The sequence below is a fragment of the Bos indicus genome, chromosome 10 (assembly GCF_029378745.1).
Source record: "Bos indicus isolate NIAB-ARS_2022 breed Sahiwal x Tharparkar chromosome 10, NIAB-ARS_B.indTharparkar_mat_pri_1.0, whole genome shotgun sequence".
In the NCBI taxonomy this organism is placed as follows: domain Eukaryota; kingdom Metazoa; phylum Chordata; class Mammalia; order Artiodactyla; family Bovidae; genus Bos; species Bos indicus.
This window is the reverse complement of record NC_091769.1, coordinates 72845986-72866215: the sequence shown is the minus strand read 5'-3', so window position 1 is coordinate 72866215 and position 20230 is coordinate 72845986. Positions and strand designations below refer to the sequence as shown.

Here is a 20230-nt window from a genome sequence, read left to right as displayed (position 1 = left end):
AATAATCATTTCAATTACGGAAACCACTGCATTTATGAGTCTGTTCCTCTAAAAGTGTTTTTATTAGCTTAAAAACCTTTTAGGGGCACATGGAAAGAAGATTTGAACAACTACACGTTAGTCAGTTGTATCGTCTTGCCCAATCATTAATACAATTTCCTAAATTTCCTAAATCACAGGGGAAAGAGAACTTAAAGAAATGTTTTCAGATAAGACATACAGCAGTTGTACAATTGAAGGAATTTCTAATTTGTTAAATTCACTATTGTTTATTACCTAAACATCACATAAAAGAATCACACCAAAACCAGAGATAAAACAAAGCTTCTGTATAACATGAAACTTAACTGGAATGCTGTAAAATTACCAGTACTTAACACAGGCATCTCCTGGAAACTTAAAAAAAAAAGTAATTCAAATATTAACACTAGGTGGCAGAAGGTTATATTATGTTCTTAATACATAGAGTTTAATATTTCAATAGAAACAATAAATTACAAGCCTAAAACTCACACTAATTGAGCTTTTCAGACCACCTATTCTAATATTAACCCTGTTAAAGATTTTATAATGTTGAAAAGCCTCATGATACAGAAAATAACTGAATTTAATGGACATCCTTTTAGATATCTCACCAGAAGTCCATCTAGTCAATGAATTCAGATAAATAACTAAAGAAGCTTGATGGCAAATTTCCTCCTTTATAGTGACTTTCAAATCTAACACTGCATCCTACACAGTTTGAAAAAAGCGCAGCTGTAAGCCAAATATTTATGAATACAGAAATATATTACTCTCTCTCATATCTCCTCCTATGCTGCTTTGTACTCTTATTCCTGGCATTTCTTCATCATTTGACATTTTCTTTTTTCACCCTTTTCTGTTCTGATACCTATTTTTGATCCTCTACTACATCTTTTGGATTAAAAAATAAATCAATTTTAAAAGTAATCAAAATAGCAATCCCACTGCTGGGCATACACACTGAGGAAACCAGAAGGGAAAGAGACACGTGTACCCCAATGTTCATCGCAGCACTGTTTATAATAGCCAGGACATGGAAGCAACCTAGATGTCCATCAGCAGATGAATGGATAAGAAAGCTGTGGTACATATACACAATGGAGTATTACTCAGCCATTAAAAAGAATACATTTGAATCAGTTCTAATGAGGTGGATGAAACTGGAGCCTATTATACAGAGTGAAGTAAGCCAGAAGGAAAAACATAAATACAGTATACTAACGCATATATATGGAATTTAGAAAGATGGTAACAATAACCCGGTGTACGAGACAGCAAAAGAGACACTGATGTATAGAACGGTCTTATGGACTCTGTGGGAGAGGGAGAGGGTGGGAAGATTTGGGAGAATGATATTGAAACATGTAAAATATCATGTAAGAAACGAGTTGCCAGTCCAGGTTCGATGCACGATACTGGGGCTAGTACACTGGGGCTAGTGCACTTGGGGCTAGTGCACTGGGACGACCCAGAGGGATGGTATGGGGAGGGAGGAGGGAGGAGGGTTCAGGATGGGGAACACATGTATACCTGTGGCGGATTCATTTTGATATTTGGCAAAACTAATACAATTATGTAAAGTTTAAAAATAAAATAAAATTAGAAAAAAAAATAAAAGTAATCAAAATAAACAGAGTTGTAAACAACATAAAAATAGCATTCTTTTTTTTTTTTCGTTGTTGTTTTTTGTACCGCTTCTCTTCCTCCATGCTATAACATATACAGAGAAGAAACTTATAAATTATCAAAAAGGTGGTCATAACAGAAGACTGAATTTTAAAAATTTACATATTCTTCCTGGATTCCTTCCTGAAAATAATCAGTGAATGAAAACTCCTATCAACCTGTATGTATATTAACTTTCCAGATAAGCCAGTAAAGCAGGTGACAGCATGCCTGCTTTAATCTGATTAACTTTTTGTGGGAATAATAACATTTTCTTGACCTTTCTTACTTGTTTTTAAAATTCTCTTTTATCCTGATCAAAAAAGTTTAAATTATTCTTAATATCTTTGTTCCTACTTTTAAATATAAATCTAATTCATTATACTACATGACTTCAGTACATTATAATCCTCTGGGGCCTCGATTTCTTTGTCTCTAAAATAAGGATGTTGCAGGAGGTGATACCCGAAGTCTTTTTTTTTTCTATAAAATTCTATGATTCATTCCTTCCTTCACTGTACTCCCTAAATATTCTACTAAAAAATATGAAATAAAAGCAAAGATGCCTTACCGCCAAACTATAAAACAGTGATGGGACTTCTCTGTGGTCCAGTGGCTAAGACTCTGTGCTCCCAATGCAGAGGGCCAAGTTCAGTCTCTGGTCAGAGAACTAAATCCCATATGCTGCAACTAAAGATCCTGCAGGCCTCAGCAAAAATGGAAAATCTCTCATGCCACAACTAAGACCCAGAACAGATAGGCAGATAGACAGATAGCAACATATGTACATTAGCCGTAGGGGTCTATAGCCTTTTTCAATAAACAAACATATGAAACGGTACTAATAAAAAATGAAAGGAAGTCATAAGAGTGTGAGTGTTGAAATTCTTCAAACTGAAGCAATCTAATTCCAATGTTTTTCTACCTTACTTTCCACTATACCCCCTTTTTTTTTTCAAATTGGAATATAGTTGATTTATAATGTGTTAATTTCAGGTGTACAGCAAAGTGAATCAGTTATATATGTATATACACACACATATATACATATACACACTTTTTTCTTCTTAGGTTCCTTTCTCATATAGGCCATTACTGAGTACTCAATACGGATCCCTGTGCTATACAGTAGGTTCTTATTATTTATCTATTTTATATAGAGTAGTATGTATATTGGAGAAGCCAATGGCACCCCACTCCAGTACTCTTGCCTGGAAAATCCCATGGACGGAGGGGCCTGGTAGGCGGCAGTCCGTGGGGTCGCACAGAGTCGGACACAACTGAGCGACTTCACTTTCACTTTTCACTTTCACGCATTGGAGAAGGAAATGGCAACCCACTCCAGTGTTCTTGCCTGGAGAATCCCAGGGACGGGGAAGCCTGGTGGGCTTCTGTCTATGGGGTCGCACAGAGTCGGACGCGACTGAAGTGACTTAGCAGCAGCAGTGTGTATATGTCAATCACAATCTCCAAATTTATCCTTCTCCCCCTGATTCCCTGGTAATCATGAGTTTGTTTTTTGCATTTGTGAGTCTACTTCTGCTTTGTAAATAAGTCATTTGTATCCTTTTTTTAGATTCCACATATAAGCAATATCACGATATTTGATTTGCTATGTCTGATTTACTTCACTCAGTATGTTCATTGCAGGACTATTTGCAAATAACCAAGACATGGAAGCAACCTAAATGTCCATCAACAGCGAAATGGATAAAGAAGACATGGTAATAGTATATAGACAATGGAATAATAGTCATAAAAAAGAACAAAATAATGTCATTTCCACTATTTCCTTTCCTGCAACCAATTCTGCACCTAAGCTTCAATACTGATTATTAGCTATGTATGCTCTATTGCTGCTAAGTCGCTTCAGTCATGTCTGACTCTGTGTGACCCCATAGACGACAGCCTACTAGGCTCCCCCGTCCCTGGGATTCTCAAGGCAAGAACACTGGAGTGGGTTGCCATTTCCTTCTCCAATGCATCAAAGTGAAAAGTGAAAGTGAAGTCGCTCAGTTGTGTCCGACTCTTAGCGACCCCATGGACTACAGCCCACCAGGCCCTCCGTCCATGGGATTTTCCAGGCAAGAGTACTGGAGTATGCTCTATTGCTTTCCCCTAATTCCTCCTCTGCTCATGCTCTATAACAGGAAAGTTGTTCTTCACTTTTACATGACAAAATTCTATTTCCAGCTGCAGTTCCTGAAAAACTTCTAAGCTTACCTAGATCTCTTTCAGAGAATAGAATAAATACACAGTTTGAATTCAGACAGTTCTGGGTTTAAGTATTATTTCCAAATATTATTTGGTGATAATTTACCTACACACTGTAGGGCTGTTGTGAAATGAATTAATATAAATGCTTAATCTCATGTCTGGCAATATGCTCGAAATTAATTCCACTTCTTCATCACTCTCTCTGAACTCCAACATTACACTTTATCTGCTTTCTTATAGTTCTCCTCATTTTCTACTTTGTCTAATAGTTACTTACTTAAGCTAGCAGTATATTCATGGTGCTGTGTCATGCATGCTTAGTTATGTCCAACACTTGCAACTCCATGAACTGTAGTCAATAGGCTCTTCTGTGCATGGGATTTTTTAGGCAAGGATACTGGACTGGGTTGCCATTTCCTCCTCCAGGGGAAACTTCTCAACCCAGGGTTCGAACCACCCCATGTCTGTATCTCCTGCATTGCAGGTAGATTCTTTACCCACTAAACCATTGGGGAAGCCCAGTATTCTAACATAAGTATACTACTCTGAAAGCAGAAATCATGTCTGATATATCCTAGAATTTTTCACAATGTCAAACATATCATGTACCCATAATGAACTCACAATATTTGTTAAATGAATTAAAAACACTGAAAAATGAGATACTACCTCATGACTAAAAGGGATAACCACACACATTGGAAAGTTAATATAAATAGTTTCCATTTCCTTCAACTAATGAAAAGTGAATATAAATAAGAATTGGAATGCCAACTTTTAATCAATGCAAAAATCTATATGTACATTCTCATACTTTACACAAAGTATTTCGATATCATTTATAATATTTTTGAAAAGGCACCTGCCTGGAAAGTGGCCTCTATCTACATAACACAAATAAGCCTCCCTCTTCAAGATAATAATTTTTAACTGGATTAAAAAAGAAGAGAAGGAGGAGGGGGAGGAGGGAAAAGAAAGAGGAGGGAGAGAAAGGGAAGGCGGAAGAAAGAAGAAAGGAAAAAGAAAACCAACATTTACCTGGATGATTTCTGACATTCATTTAATACTCAATTAAAATTTCTACAATATATATGATGAACTATAAGACTTTAATAAACATCAAGTGACAAGCCAGAAAGAGTATACAACTTAGATTTTCCAAATGGGTACTATATGTTCTCAATATATTATAATCTAAGATTATTTGGCACACATATTTTGCTGGTATCAATGAGTAGATGATTAAAGCATTTGCCAGACACGTTTCGCTTTAAAGAAGATGACAATCTAATTGCTGTGGGTGTGGCAGTAGCTCTTGGAGGTGGTGGTGGTGGTGACAGAGCAAGAGCAGTTAGCATTTATTAAGACCTTATTATGTGCCCAGTACTGCTCTAAGCCCTTTAACACCTTATCTCATTTGCTCCACACAACAGCCCTACAAAATAGGTATTATATTTTTTAATTTACATGTGAGGAAACTATGGCTTAGAGAGGTTAAGTCCCTTGTGAAATGTGATACAACTAATATATGATAGAGACGGTTTAGAACCTACTAAACAAACCTTACTACCTCCCTTAAACTTACGTCTTAATTTTCTTATCCTTTAAAATACAAAAACAAACAAACAAATAAAACCTAATAAATAGAAATATACTGACATAGAGAAATTCTAATTTAACCAGAATTCCTTTGGGTTAAAAATTCCATCTGCATTTATTTGAACTCTTTGGTTGGAATAAAATCCTTGATAAACTAGGGAAGAAGGTGAAACCCCTGACCCCTCCCCAGAGCCTGTAAATGTGGGAAATATTGCCCTCTGTGAGGTAATGGAAGGAATTTCTTTGTTACATAAAGAAAGGACAGAAAAGGCAAGGAAGAAATGAACACAACAAAATGACTGAAGATAAGCAGAGACATCACTTAGCCAACAAAGGTCCGTATAGTCAAAGCTATGGTTTTTCTAGCAGTCATGTATGGATGTGAGAGTTGGACCATAAAGAAGGCTGAGCACTGAAGAACTGATGCTTTTGAACTGTGGTGCTGGAGATGACTCTTGAGAGTCCCCTGGATGGCAAGGAGATCAAGCCAGTCAATCCTAAAGGAAATTAACCCTGAATATTCATTAGAAGGACTGATGCTGAAGCTGAAGCTCCAATACTTTGGCCACCTCATGCAAAGAGTCGACTCACTGGAAAAGACCCTGATGCTGCAAGATTGAGGGCAATAGACAGGGGCAACAGAGGATGAGATGGTTGGATGGCATCACCGACTCAGTGGACATGAGTTTGAGCAAGCTCCAGGAATTAGTGAAGGACAAAGAAGCCTGGTGCGCTGCAGTCCATGGGGTTGCAGAGTTGGACATGACTGAGCAACTGAACAATAGTTACAGGTAGAGGAAATATAACCCCTTCTTTTGTAGTCCTTAAATCTTCAAGAAAATATAAGCTCCAAATCCATACCATCGGGTGGGATAGAGTCTCTCCTAAGAATACCAGAGCACAGAACTAGAGCGAGGAGGTAAATAAGGGAAAGCAACAAATTCATGGAGAAGGCATTAGGCTGTTAACAGCTACTGAATGGAAAGAGCATATCATTTCCTCCTTTGAGAATCAAATCTGTCATTCAATAAATAAGTGGGGAATTAGCCTACCATACCCCTTCCCCTTTTTTTCTCCACATTGTTCCTCAAATTCTTATCTATCATTTTCCCACAGTTCTAAGAGAAAAAAGGTGAAATCACTAGGACAAAACTTATCCGCTACTATGTTTCAAAACATTAGAAAACCATAGTTGTTTTCCTCACAGATAAACTAAATCTTTATTTCAACAATTAGAATACAAACGCTTACAATAACCTAATGCCAAAAGTATAAGGAAGAATGACCACACAACCATTTATCATTGAGTTGACACACCTAATTGATCAATCTGGTGGTGGGCGGGATAAAAAGGAAAGAAAGGAAAGCTAGGAAAACTCAACAGATCTAAAAACAGTACAGTAGAAATAAGATTCTAAGAGATTAGACTTTCCATATTGTATTTTCATCTTCTATCAGTCAGTATCCTGGATCTTACATATATTATCTCATTTTGTACTCAAAACAGCCTAAGATAGGAGCTACCTATCTTATTATCTCTATTTTGTAAGGAAAAAACAAAGATACTCAATGACTAAGTTACTTACTAGAGTTATAAACCAAATAAGAACACAGTTGAAATCTAAATGCAGGCACTATACCTCCCAAAATCCTTCTCACATCTTCTAAACTATACTGTATTTTATTAGTATATACAAAGTGATGTATATGTTTTCAAAGACTTAAGATGACTATTATAGTCATCATTTTCTGAAAATAGATTATAACATTGCGTATTAAATTATGATGTAAAATCATTAATACTTAGTTATTCAGAAATGAGCATGACTAAGGACACATGGCTTTAAAAATGATAAACACAAGAGCCCAGGATAGGAAAAGTTAAACAACAGCTGTATGATACACTTAACTGCCTTGGGAATTAATGTCAATATTGCAGACTAAGATTTTTAAGTAAGCGACATTAAATATGGGCGTTATATATACATATACTATTAACAGCTAACTCCTTAAAAGTAAAATTAAGTAAAGAGTAAAATTAAGTTTATTTAACATTTAAAGAAAAGGGAAAGAAAGTTTAGTCTCTCAGTCATGTCCGACTCTTTGCGACCCCATGGACTGTAGCCTACCAGGCTCCTCTGTCCATGGGATTTTCCAGGCAAGAGTACTGGAGTGGGTTGTCATTTCCTTCTCCAGAGGATCTTCCTGACCCAGGGATCGAACCCGGGTCTCCCACATTGTAGGCAAACACTTAACCGTCTGAGCCACCAGGGAAGAATGAAAGTCACATTTAAAGAATGAAAGTAAATAGCTGAAATACTATTTACACTCTACCTGTGATATGTCCCTGAATTATATTAATCATTATTCAACCATATCACTAAGGAGAGGAGGAAAAAATCTCCAAATTTTCTAAACTTGGTAGCATTTTCTTAAAAATGAAATGCTATAGTAAGTGGAATTATAGTTCTGGGATGAAAGCCAAATTATGATGAACACCTATGGCAAATTTAAGGTTTTACAAGGAAAAGTGAAGTCACTCAGTCGTGTCAGACTCTTTGCAACCCCATGGACTGTAGCCTACCAGGCTCCTCTGTCCATGGAATTTTCAAGGCAAGAGTACTGGAGTGGGTTGCCATTTCCTTCTCCAGGGGATCTTTCTAACCCAGGGATCAAACCCAGGTCTCCTGATTTGTAGGCAGACACTTTTACCATCTGAGCCACCAGGGAAGTCCTTTTGCAAGGAAAAAGATGAACCAAATATTATTCTCTTAAAATGTACTTTTTAACCAAAAGAAATACAAACATATTTTAAGAAATATTAATGAATAAGAAATTAACTTGTAAGTTTAATTTTAGACTTCATTTAACACCCACCCCCCGCAAGAAACATGGCAAGACTTTAATAAAACCTGTTTATAAGGAATCATTTCCTTAAAGATAAGTAATAATACATTTCTAATGTCATTAGGTTGCAAAGAATTCATACTAAAAGAAAGTACCTGCACATTTTGGTCAGAGAAGGCAATGGCACCCCACTCCAGTACTCTTGCCTGGAAAATCCCATGGACGGAGGAGCCTGGTCAGCTGCAGTCCATGGGGTCGCTAGGAGTTATACACAACTGAGCGACTTCACTTTCACTTTTCACTTTGATGCATTGGAGAAGGAAATGGCAACCCACTCCAGTGTTCTTGCCTGGAGAATCCCAGGGACGGGGGAGCCTGATGGGCTGCCGTCTATGGGGTCGTACAGAGTCGGACACGACTGAAGTGACTTAGCATAGCATAGCATGTAGTATTTATATATTTGTGTATAAATACTTTTACACATGTTGGGACTTTAGGCAATAGTATTCACTGACACTAAATCATGAATATTAAGAGTTCAGTGTAGTAAGTGAACAATAGAAGTCCAATATAGATAGATACATAGATATACATACATCTCTACAGACAAATTTTTAAAATAAAGGACACTACGACAAAAGTTGGAGAACCATCATAAATACAAAATTTTAAGGTGCACTCAATTCCGCAATGGGCTTTGTTATGACAGAAGCTTTTAAATCTACCTACTACTGCTGGGTCCAACCCACACCCACAGCTGTGGCAAGTGGTGGTGGTGAATCAGAAGGAAGTGGCAGCTGCACATACTCTCTGGCAGCAGAATAAATGCAGTCTCTGTCCCCCACTGACTTCTCTCTCAGGGCCTCCCTTGACACAGAAGGCAAACAGAGTGAGCAGTGAAAAAGAAAGCCTGAAGCAGCTGCCTTAGTCATTCAGGATGCTTGTACCTCTCACACTCAGACTTGTGTCTGAGTGTCATGTTCCATAGGCCATGCAAAACTCTGAAGGAGATCCCCACTCTATGAAAGTCACCACAGAGTCATTCGGACACTTGAGCTAAAAGCCTTGACATTTTCTTAGATTATTATTCTCCATGTGCAATCTGTTGCCAAATCCTACTAATTCTATCTCTTAAATCTCTCTTGAATTCATTCTCTTAACTCCATCCTCCCTGTTTAGATGTCTCTATTTTAGGCTATCTTTTTTTTTTTCAGTCTGCTCAAATACATCTCTACACTGCTGCATTCATAAGTGTTTTTCTAAAATGTGAATCTGAATATTCTAAAATGTGAATATGAATATGTGTTTCATATTCACATATGAAAGGTTCTTCAAAAATTTCCTCTTACTAAAATTGTATGGTCTAGAGTCCAGCTACAGAGAAAACAGTGGTTTTTCAACCTTGCTTTAAGACACAAAGAAATAAAAAGAGAAAACCATGCATCATTCAAAGTACTTAATATGACAAATAAGACTCTTCGTGATCTGGATCCCAATTAGTTTCTTGTCAATCTCTGTTACAAACTGTGCTCTAATCAGATTGAACTACTTGAACAAATTTCTATCAAAGGCATCATGCTCTTTCAAATCTCTCCCCTTCTCTAACAGAATGGTCTATGCATGCTACTGTGCTGTACTGTGCTCAGTTGCTCAATTGTGTCCGACTCTTTGTGACCGCATAGACTGTAGCCCACCAGTCGCTCCCCATGGAATCTTCCAAGCAAGAATACTGGAGTGGGCTGCCATTTCCTCCTCCAGGGGATCTTTTTGACCCAGGGATCAAACCCAGCCTGCATTGGCAGACTGACTCTTTACCACAGAGCTACCTGGAAAGCCCATGCATGCTACTAGCAGACCCCAATTTATCCTTTTAATTCTACTGTCTCTCTCAGGGCTTTTTTGACCCTCTTCCATATAACAGTATGGTTGTTTACAGGACAATCTCTCTCTCTGGAGGTTACTGGCACAAACTTAGTAATATAAATTTTTGCACAAACTGTAAACTATTCATATGTGGCATATAATAAAGTAACATGACAGATATTTCCCCCAATATTTCTAAAGCTATTATTAATCTCTAGAAATGTAACAAAGATTGAAATATGTGTTTTAATTTAGAAAAATCTATCAAACAAGTTTTCATCATTAAAAAGATGCAAGTTATTGAATCAATGAAAAATCAAGGAAAAGTGTTTCCTTAAATAAGCTTTTTGTTTAAAATTTAAAACTTCTTCTGTCTCTTTTAAAGTGGTGGCCGTTATATTTATTAGTGTTCAAGTGTCAGATGTCAAAGTCATTTAGCCTCAAATGAGCCTCAGAATCATGTCTATGCTTCAATCCAGGGATTTTGCTAATGAAATAATTGGAAGATAGCACCCAAATTTAACAACAATCTATTTATAAAAATAACAAATGAAAAATTACCTAAATGCCTATTAGAGAACTAGTTAAATAATGATATGGAAAAATTTAAATGATGCTATAGATAAATATGAAAAGACAGCAAAATAAAGTTAAAAGAGGTAACATAATACAGCATAAGTGTTTTTGTAAAAATACGTATTATACATGAAAATATGAAAAGGTCTAGAAGGCTATTTACCAAGGCTAAACCAGAGTTTGCAAAGTATAGTCACCAATCAACAGTATTAGCATCACTGTGGAATTTATTATTAACAGAAACAAAAATTCTAGGGTTGTACTCCAGCCCTACAGAAATCAAAAACCCTGGAAGTAGAGCCCAACAATGTGCGTTTTAATGAACCCTCCAAGTGACTCTGATGTATGGCAAAGTTTAAGAATCATTACTCTAGATTCTTTATTGGGATCAAGATCCCTTTGAGACCCTGATGAAAATTATGAATTTTTTTCCCAGCAAAGTACCCAGTTGGACAAATGTTCAATTTTATGTATATTTCAAAGATAAACATGGGCAGAGGCTGCCTGCAGTAGTAATATACTATTCCCAAATGGGACATATCCATTGAGCCCTAGGACACTTTACCTACAAGAAACAATGCATACTTATTGCATATAAGTTGCTAAAATTAAATTGAGAAAAATCAAAGAACAAGAAAACTGTAAACCAATCCCTCAATTCCGGCACACCAGTATTTCCTCTGGTTTGTCTTCACTTACTCAGATTCCAAAGCTGACACAAAATCTCCTGGGGTTTAACTTTCCAAACTTCTGAACTTTATTGAGTTCATAGGCTGAACTTGTGGCCTTTGCAGTGGAGAATTCTCACATGATCACTATTCCATTTGACTATCAATCTGTGTACTTAATGGCCTTAAGAAATAACACTTTTCAGTAAACCTATTTTTAATTTAAAAATTTTTTTGAACACTGTGCATGTTTTAGAAACATGGAGCAAACTCATATATCCTACAATGTAAGCAGATTCCTTAGCTTATATTAAGAATGAATATCAAACTACAAAGACTTCAACTCATGGTGTCATAAGAATACAAAGACTAAAAATTAAAAGATTTAATTAGGCAATCAGTAATCATCCCCTACTTTTATTTTTCCAAATGAACTGCTGGCATATGTAATAACATATGTATCTCATATGATAATGAATTTTAGCCATATAAAAATATTAATGCTATTCTAAGAAAAATATTTCAACTCTTTTTTAAAAAACCCTATATGCACACCTGCTATTCTCCTATCAATCCTAGCAGGAAACCATTTTTCCTCTACATCATGAGCAATAGAAATGTACTTATTAAAACATTAATCACAGTCCATTATATTCTGACTCACTGCCAAAAGTTCCCATTACATCACTGAAAATATCTATTAACCAAAACCTGCTTCTGACAAGTTACAGGAGTGTAGCATTCAGAATTTAGTAATGTATTATAAAAGTCAGTTTAAAAAGAACAGTTACACAATTGATTTTGCAGTGGCAGCAAAAATAATTAACTTTTTTTTGACATTTATTACCAAAAGGTTGATTTAACTGGTGTTTCTACTGTAAAATTATTTTAAAATTATTTCAAATTTCACCTAGCATTATTAAACACATTTACTATGAAAGAATTAAATACAGATGACTGTTTAAAGAATTTCAAAATGTGCTGAATACACCACTGTATGTAAAACTATATTGTCTTGTGTAAATATGGGACTTGTTTAGAGCCATGTCTCACAGGAAATTGTAGCAAATGAAAACCATCCCTGTTTTTCCACTCCCACTCTTTAGGATTTATGTCTTTACATTTAAAACCAGTAATACAGAGAAACAAACAAACAAACAAAAAACATGGCAACAGTACCTTCAAACCAGAATAATGACAACTCTGGGCACTCTTATAATGCTAAAATAACTGAATATTATTAGAAGTAAACCTTGAAGATATTCTGATGCTATACCATCAGAACCAATTATCTAGTTTTCACTTGTTGGATGTTTGTTTGGAGAGTGGTGACACTGACTTCTTCCAAACCAGGAGAAAGGTAGTTGACATTTAGCAATAAAGTACTAAGAAAAAAGCATAGGAAATATTGGTTATTATTTCCTGAGCATATTTAATACAAACCACTTATGGTTTATTGCGATTGTGAATACTGAAAAAAAAAAAACTAAATAGTAGACATGGGTAATTTTTTTCTTCTTTTAACTGTGCTTTCAAAGTTTTCCTATAATGAATATACCTTATCTTTATAATAAGGAAAACTCAAAGAATTTATTTAATAGAAGCCCTTAAAGCCACATGTGACAACTGGAGAAGAAAAACCTTATTTGTCTTAATGCATTAGAGTGAATTGCATGTATTTTCTTTCAAATATAAATGTTTAAAATGTTTATTTCTAAAAATAGGAGTGAATGACAATTTTTAGTAGCTTGTATAAAATCTAATGTTTCTGAAGCACGATGTTTAATTTAGTTGGAAAATTCATGGTAGAGGGATTCAGAGAAATTAAAATTAAAAGATGAATTACATCTTAGTTAAGAAGGGGACAGCAAAAGAAAACAGACCTAAGTTACAATCATAGAACATGATAACTATAAATTAGCAAGGTTCTTTAACCTAAGAGCCAACATGTTTTACATTTGAAAGGTTAAAAGAGTCACCAAGCTACACATGTCTAATAATTTCCTAACAACTCAATCTCCAGAGTACTTTTCCTTTTTTTTTTTTTAAACATCAGTCTCTTCAAATGGAAATACAATTTCTACTACATACTCAGAGAAGACAGACTTACCTCTACTTGGAAGTGGTTTTTAAGAAAATATGACTCTTTCAGGGCATACCTCAAAAAAGTTACCTGAATTTTAGCACGTGATGCTGAGTTCTCACCAAGGAAATGAAGAATTAATGAGCTATTATACACTTTACGGTACCCCCAATTAAAGGGCAAGTCAACATATAATTAAAGAGAGATTTCTGCTGATGTTTTTAAAGACCCTCACTTTATAGTATTATCCCCAATGTGAATATAAATCTCTAGGTGATTAATTTTTGTTCTATGCTTATTACTAAAATTATTATTTACAAACTCAAAACTCCTCCTAAAAACACTTAACAATTTCCATTAAGTCTTCTTTAGAACAACTACAAGCAAAAGATAAATGACAAGGGAATTCCTTGGCAGTCCAGTGGTTAGGACTGTGCTCTCACTGCCGAGGGTGCTGGTTCAATCCCTGGTCAGGGACCTCAGATTCCACGTGCCACTAAGCCAAAAAAAAAAAGATAAAGACAAATCCCTACTAGTATACTCATCTCACTTCTTCTTTATCTGTTTAAGCCTTTAACAATCACTCCTTGATTACTACTTCTGTTACACAATTGACTAGTGAGTAATTCTCAATGGTATAATGTAAGTAAGTTAGATATTTTTATAGTTGCCATAAATTTGGACAGAAAACAAACTACAGGGTATGATTACTCTTAGCAGATCTTTAAAAAATCATTGCACTTAATAAAAAGTAGAGATTATAGAAAGAGAAACAGTACTTAGATTAAAAATTAATTTCATATATATCATGCTAGACAATTAAATGACCAAGACTACATAATTTGACATTGTTTTTATATTAAAATTAACCGTGCCTGAAAATGCAACTTGATCAGCATAAGGAAAACACAAACAAAATCAATCAACAAAGTTAAGCTGGACGTAGACTTTAAAATGAGTTTAAGTTCAATATATACAGAGTTCATTACATATCAGCAATATTCTCAGTAAAAAATGTTAACTCCAATGGTAACATTTGTCACTCAAATAGCTAATGTTTATACAGAACTTATCACGTGTCAGATACTATTCCAAGGGTTTATCATTTATTAACTCATTTGATACTCACAATTCCATGAGATAGGCACTTATATTATCCATATCTTGAAAATGAGTAAATCAAGACACACAGAAATTAGTAAAGTGTCCAGGGAATTAAAATTAGTGAAAAATCCAGAAATTAAACTCAGGCAGAGTATGTTCTCTTCTCTTACTAAAAAGTTAATATGATAATAAGCCTTAAATACTTTGGTGTTATTGCATTTTATGTTTAATAAAATATAAGAGGAACAGGTGACATTATTCCTACTGGTAATTTATCATCCTGGTGATATTCATTAACCACACTAACTGTTAATCAGGTGGAGGCAGTATGTAATCCCAACTACTAAATTGCATTCCTTCTGTCTGTTAACTAGTTCCTAGTGTTGGCCAAAGTCAGACTCACTCAAGTATCCACCTCCATTAATTCTTCCTTTGCCTCTAAAACTAATGTGACCTCTCCCTCTCCATTGGTACATAAAACCTTCTTTACTATTAAACAACAATAACAGTTAACATTTATTAAATGTTTCCTAGGAATCAAAAGCTTAAATGCTATAAACTAAATTATATAAATAAAAAATCCTGAGAGAGAGATTCTATTACCATCTTCATTTTACAAATAAGAAAAGTAAGGTTCAGAAAGGTCAAGTTCTCGCAGCTAAGAAACAGAGCCTGGATTTAAAACTAGGTATGTTTAACACTAAAGTCTATGTTGCTTAAGCCAAAAGCAGTAACACTATGGCAGTATATATATTATACTCCATTGTATCCTATTTACTCACATACCATTTTATCCCATAATTCTATATCAACAGTTCTTTGTTGCACAAAATGATGACTTACATACTTTTATTTCCTAAAAATAAATTGGGCTTAATGAGCACTTGATGAATAAATGGATGAGAAAACAGATGATTACTACAAAAGCCATATATCTTTTATATATATATATATATATATATATATATATATATATATATATATATAAACCAGATTATCAATTCTCAACCTGTTGGCCTTAAGACCTCTTTACACTCTTAAAAATTACTGAGGACTCCCAAAGATATTTCATTTAGATGAGTTATATCTACTTATATTTTCTATATTTAAATTTAAAACTAAGAAATTGGAAAATATTTATTATTTTAAAATAACAGTTAAAGCCCCTTAACATGTTAACACAAGTAACATACCATGTTAACACTAGTCAAAAGGAAGATGGAATGACTGTTTTGATATCAAACTAATCAGATTTCATAGCAAAGAGTATTATCAGAAATGAAGGATTTCATAATGATAAAATAAAAATTAAAACAACAACCCTAAATATTTCTGTTCTAGTAAAATAGCATTTGCAAACGACATGAATATTTATATTTTAAGAAAACCAGTGGACTACAAAAAATTACTACAACTAATGAGTTTTGCAATATTATAGGCTATAAAATCAATATATTAAATATCTGCTCATTCCAGAAAAAAGCAATCATAAATTGAAAAAAAATTTTAATGCCATTTATAATAAGAAACTATAAAATACTTAGGAGTAAATCTGACAAAATATATGCAAGTCCTGCCCACCAAAATTGTACATTATTGAAAGAAACTAAAGAAGACCAAAATAAATGGAAAAATAGACTCCGTTCACGAATCAAAAGACTGTATTTTAAGACAGAGCCAACTCCCTCCAAAATGATCTACTGATTCAAAATATTGGCAGATCTTATGAGCAAAGATACCCCAGGAGCACAGGAACACTTAAAGCACAGATAATGGTTTCTATTGTTGTTCAGTTGCTAAGTTGTGTCCAATTCCCTGCAACCCCACGGACAGTAGGTAGCCTGCAATACCAGCTTCCCTGTCTTTTACCATATCCCTGAATTTGCTCAAACTTACGTACATTGAGTCAGTGACACCATCCAACCATCTCATCCTCTGTTGCCCCCGTCTCCTCTTGCTCTCAACCTTTCCCAGCATCAGGGTCTTTTCCAACGAGTTTGCTCTTCGCATCAGGTGGCCAAAGTATTGGAGCTTCAGCATCAGTACTTCCAATGAATATTCAGGATTGATTTCCTTTAGGATTGACATTGGTTTGATCTAGCTGTCCAAGGAACTCTCAAGAGTCTTCTCCAGAACCACAGTTCAAAAGCATCAATTCTTCAGCACTCAGCCTTCTTTACATCCAACTCTCACATCCAACATGACCACTGGAAAAACCGTAGCTTTGACTAGATGGACCTTTGTCCACAAAGTGATATCTCTGCTTTCTAATACACTGTCTAGGTTTGTCATAGCTATTCTTCCAAGGAGCAAGCGTCTTTTAATTTTGTGGCTGCAGTCATCATCTGCAGTGATTTTGGAGCTCAAGAAAATGAAATCTGACACTATCCACTTTTTTCCCGTCTATTTGCCATGAAGTGATAGGACTGGATGCCATGATCTTTGTTTTCTGAGTGCTGAGTTTTAAACCAGCTTTGTCACTCTCTTTCACCCATTCACCTTCATCAAAAGGCTCTTTAGTTCCTCTTCACTTTCTGCCATTAAAGTGGTATCATTTGCATATCTGATGTTGTTGATATTTCTCCCTGCAATCTTGATTCCAGCTTGTGAGTTATCCAGTCCAGCATTTTGGTTTCTAATACTATTCTCCAATAAAAGAAACCAAGGCTTCTTAGAGAAATGGTTCCTTCTAGAACAAAATCAAGAAATACATATACCAGGAGCTTGAAGCTTCTTGCAGTGCCAAAAGTAAAGATATACTTATAAAAAGATGCAATGATGGGAGAAAGGCAAATGGGTACCAGAGCCAACTAAAACATCTCAAATGGTCAAAAATGGATTATAATCCAAACCGTAAAATAAATATTCACTAGTCCTTAAGGACAGGGGGAAAATGAATAAACAAACAGATGGTGGAGAAGAGACAAATCGCCAATGCTGAAGAATTCCAAATAACTTACATAGATACTACATCCTCAAGGAAAGTGAGCATTAATCCCCATCCCTTAAGTGTAGTCTGTGCATAGTGATTTTCTTCCAAAGAGTATAATAAAGACAGAAGGGATAAGAGTACATTACAGTGGACAAAGCTGACAAATAATACCTCGACCAGGTGATCAAGGTTAACATCAACAGTGATAAGACATGTGGATAGCATGTACTAAGACATAAGCTATGAGCTTCCCTCATAGCTCAGTCACTAAAGAATCTGCCTGCAATGCAGGAGACCTGGGTTCGAATCCTAGGTTGGGAAGATTCCCTGGAGAAGGAAATAGCAATGTACTCCAGTATTCTTGCCTGGAGAATCCCATGGACAGAGGAGACTGGCGTGCTATAGTCTATGGGGTCAAAAGACTCAGATACGACTTAGCAACTAAACCACTAAGACATTCTGAAAACTATCTGACCACTACTCAAATCTGTCAAGGTCATCAAAATCAAGGAAAGTCTGAGAAACTGTCACAGCCAAAAGGAGCTCATGGACTGCAGCACACCAGGCCTCCCTGTCTATCACCAACTCCTGGAGTCTGTTCAAACTCATATTCATCAAGTCGGTGATGCCATCCATCTATCTCATTCTCTGTTGTCCCCTTCTCCTGCCCTCAATCTTTCCCAGCATCAGGATCTTTTCAAAGTCCATTCTTCACATCAGATGGCCAAAGTAATGGAGTTTTAGCTTCAGCATTAGTCCGTCCAATGAATATTCAGGACTGATTTCCTCTAGGATGGACTGGTGGGATCTCCTTGAAGTCCAAGGGATTCTCAAGAGTTTTTCCAACACCACAGTTCAAAACCATCAATTTTTCGGCTCTCAGCTTTCTTTATAGTCCAGCTCTCACAGCCATTCATGACTACTGCAAAAACCATAGCTTTGACAAGGTGGACCTTTGTCAGCAAAGTAATGTCTCTGCTTTTTAATATGCTATCTAGGTTGGTCATAGCTTTTCTTCCAAGGAGCAAGCGTCTTTTAATTTCATGGCTACAATTACCATCTGCAGTGATTTTGGAACCCAAGAAAATAAAGTCTGTCACTGTTTCTACTGTTTCCCCATCTATGTGCCATGAAGTGATGGGACCGGATGCTATGATCTTAGTTTCTGAGTGTTGAGTTTTAAGCCAACTTTTCCACTCCCCTTTTTCACTTTCATCAAGAGGCTCTTTAGTTCCTCTTTACTTTCTGCCATAAGGGTGGTGTCATCTGCATATCTGAGGTTATTGATATTTCTCCCAGCAATCTTGATTTCAGCTTGTGCTTCATCCAGCCCAGCATTTCACATGATGTACTCTGCATAGAAGTTAAATAAGCAAGGTGACAATATACAGCCTTGACATACTCCTTTCCTGATATGGAACCAGTCTGTTGCTCCATGTCTAGTTCTAACTGTTGCTTCTTGACCTGCATATAGATTTCTCAGGAGGCAGGTAAGGTGGTCTGATATTCCCATCTCTTTAAGAATTTTAAACATTCTTCTGTGATCCACACAGTCAAAGGCTTTGGCATAGTCAATAAAGCAGAAATAGATGTTTTTCTGGAACTCTCTTGCTTTTTCGATAATCCGACGGATGTTGGCAATTTGATCTCTGGTTTCTCTGCCTTTTGTAAATCCAGCTTGAACATCTGGAAGGTCACGGTTCATGTACTGCTGTAGCCCGGCTTGGAGATTTTTGAGCATTACTTTGCTAATGTGTGAGATGAGTGCAATTGTGCGTTAATTTGAACACTTTGGCATTGCCTTTCTTTGGGATTGGGATATAAACTGACCTTTTCCAGTCCTGTGGCCACTGCTGAGTTTTCCAAATTTGATGGCACGTTGAGTATAGCACTTTAACAGCATCATCTTTTAGGATTTGAAATAGCTCAACTGGAATTCCATCACCTCCACTAGCTTTGTTCCCTGGGTAGAGAAGATCCCCTGGAGAAGGAAATGGCAACCCACTCTCTTATTCTTGCCTGGAAAATTCCACGGGCAGAGAAGCCTGGTGGACTACAATTCATGGGGTTGCAGAGTCAGACACAACTGAGCAAGCACAGTTGATGATGAGAAATGTGATGGAGAATTTAGTTTTAAGACCAAATTGACAAGATTAGGTGTTATAGAAATGTGACACAGGATCCCATCCTGAGGGCCAACTCTTATCAGGCAACTGTATACCTATGATATTAGATAGCCAGTATATCGTTTTTTATCACAACTACTCCTCTATACAACAACATTATTTTCTGTAATAATCATGAAGTGAAAAATAGTAACAATGCAGAAAAGGCAGTAAGATCTTTTCCTTCTATTAGATTTTGTGCACATTATAGAGAAGGCAATGGCACCCCACTCCAGTACTCTTGCCTGGAAAATCCCATGGATGGAGGAGCCTGGTGGGCTGCAGTCTATGGGGTCGCTCAGAGTCGGACATGACTGAGCGACTTCACTTTCACTTTTCACTTTTATGCATTGGAGAAGGAAATGGCAACCCACTCCAGTCTTCTTGCCTGGAGAATCCCAGGGACGGGGGAGCCTGGTGGGCTGACGTCTCAAGGGTCACACAGAGTTGGACTCGACAGAAGTGACTTAGCAGTAGCAGCATGCCA

At 36.1% G+C, this 20230-nt stretch overlaps 1 protein-coding gene across 4 annotated transcripts in view; it reads right to left on the bottom strand.

Moving 5' to 3' along the window:
• Positions 1-20230, bottom strand: part of MNAT1 (MNAT1 component of CDK activating kinase) — a 210938-nt gene that overhangs the window by 38137 nt on the left and 152571 nt on the right. Inside the window, exon 8 of one of the 4 annotated variants that reach the window (XM_070797695.1) lies at positions 1-20230. This exon is cut by the window's left edge and continues 34863 nt beyond it. The exons of 2 other annotated variants lie outside the window; for them this stretch is intronic. In XM_070797695.1, coding sequence (XP_070653796.1) covers positions 20074-20230 — 157 coding nt within the window. In that variant the 3' untranslated portion in view covers positions 1-20073. One more of the 4 variants, XR_011568943.1, reaches the window with a different exon arrangement.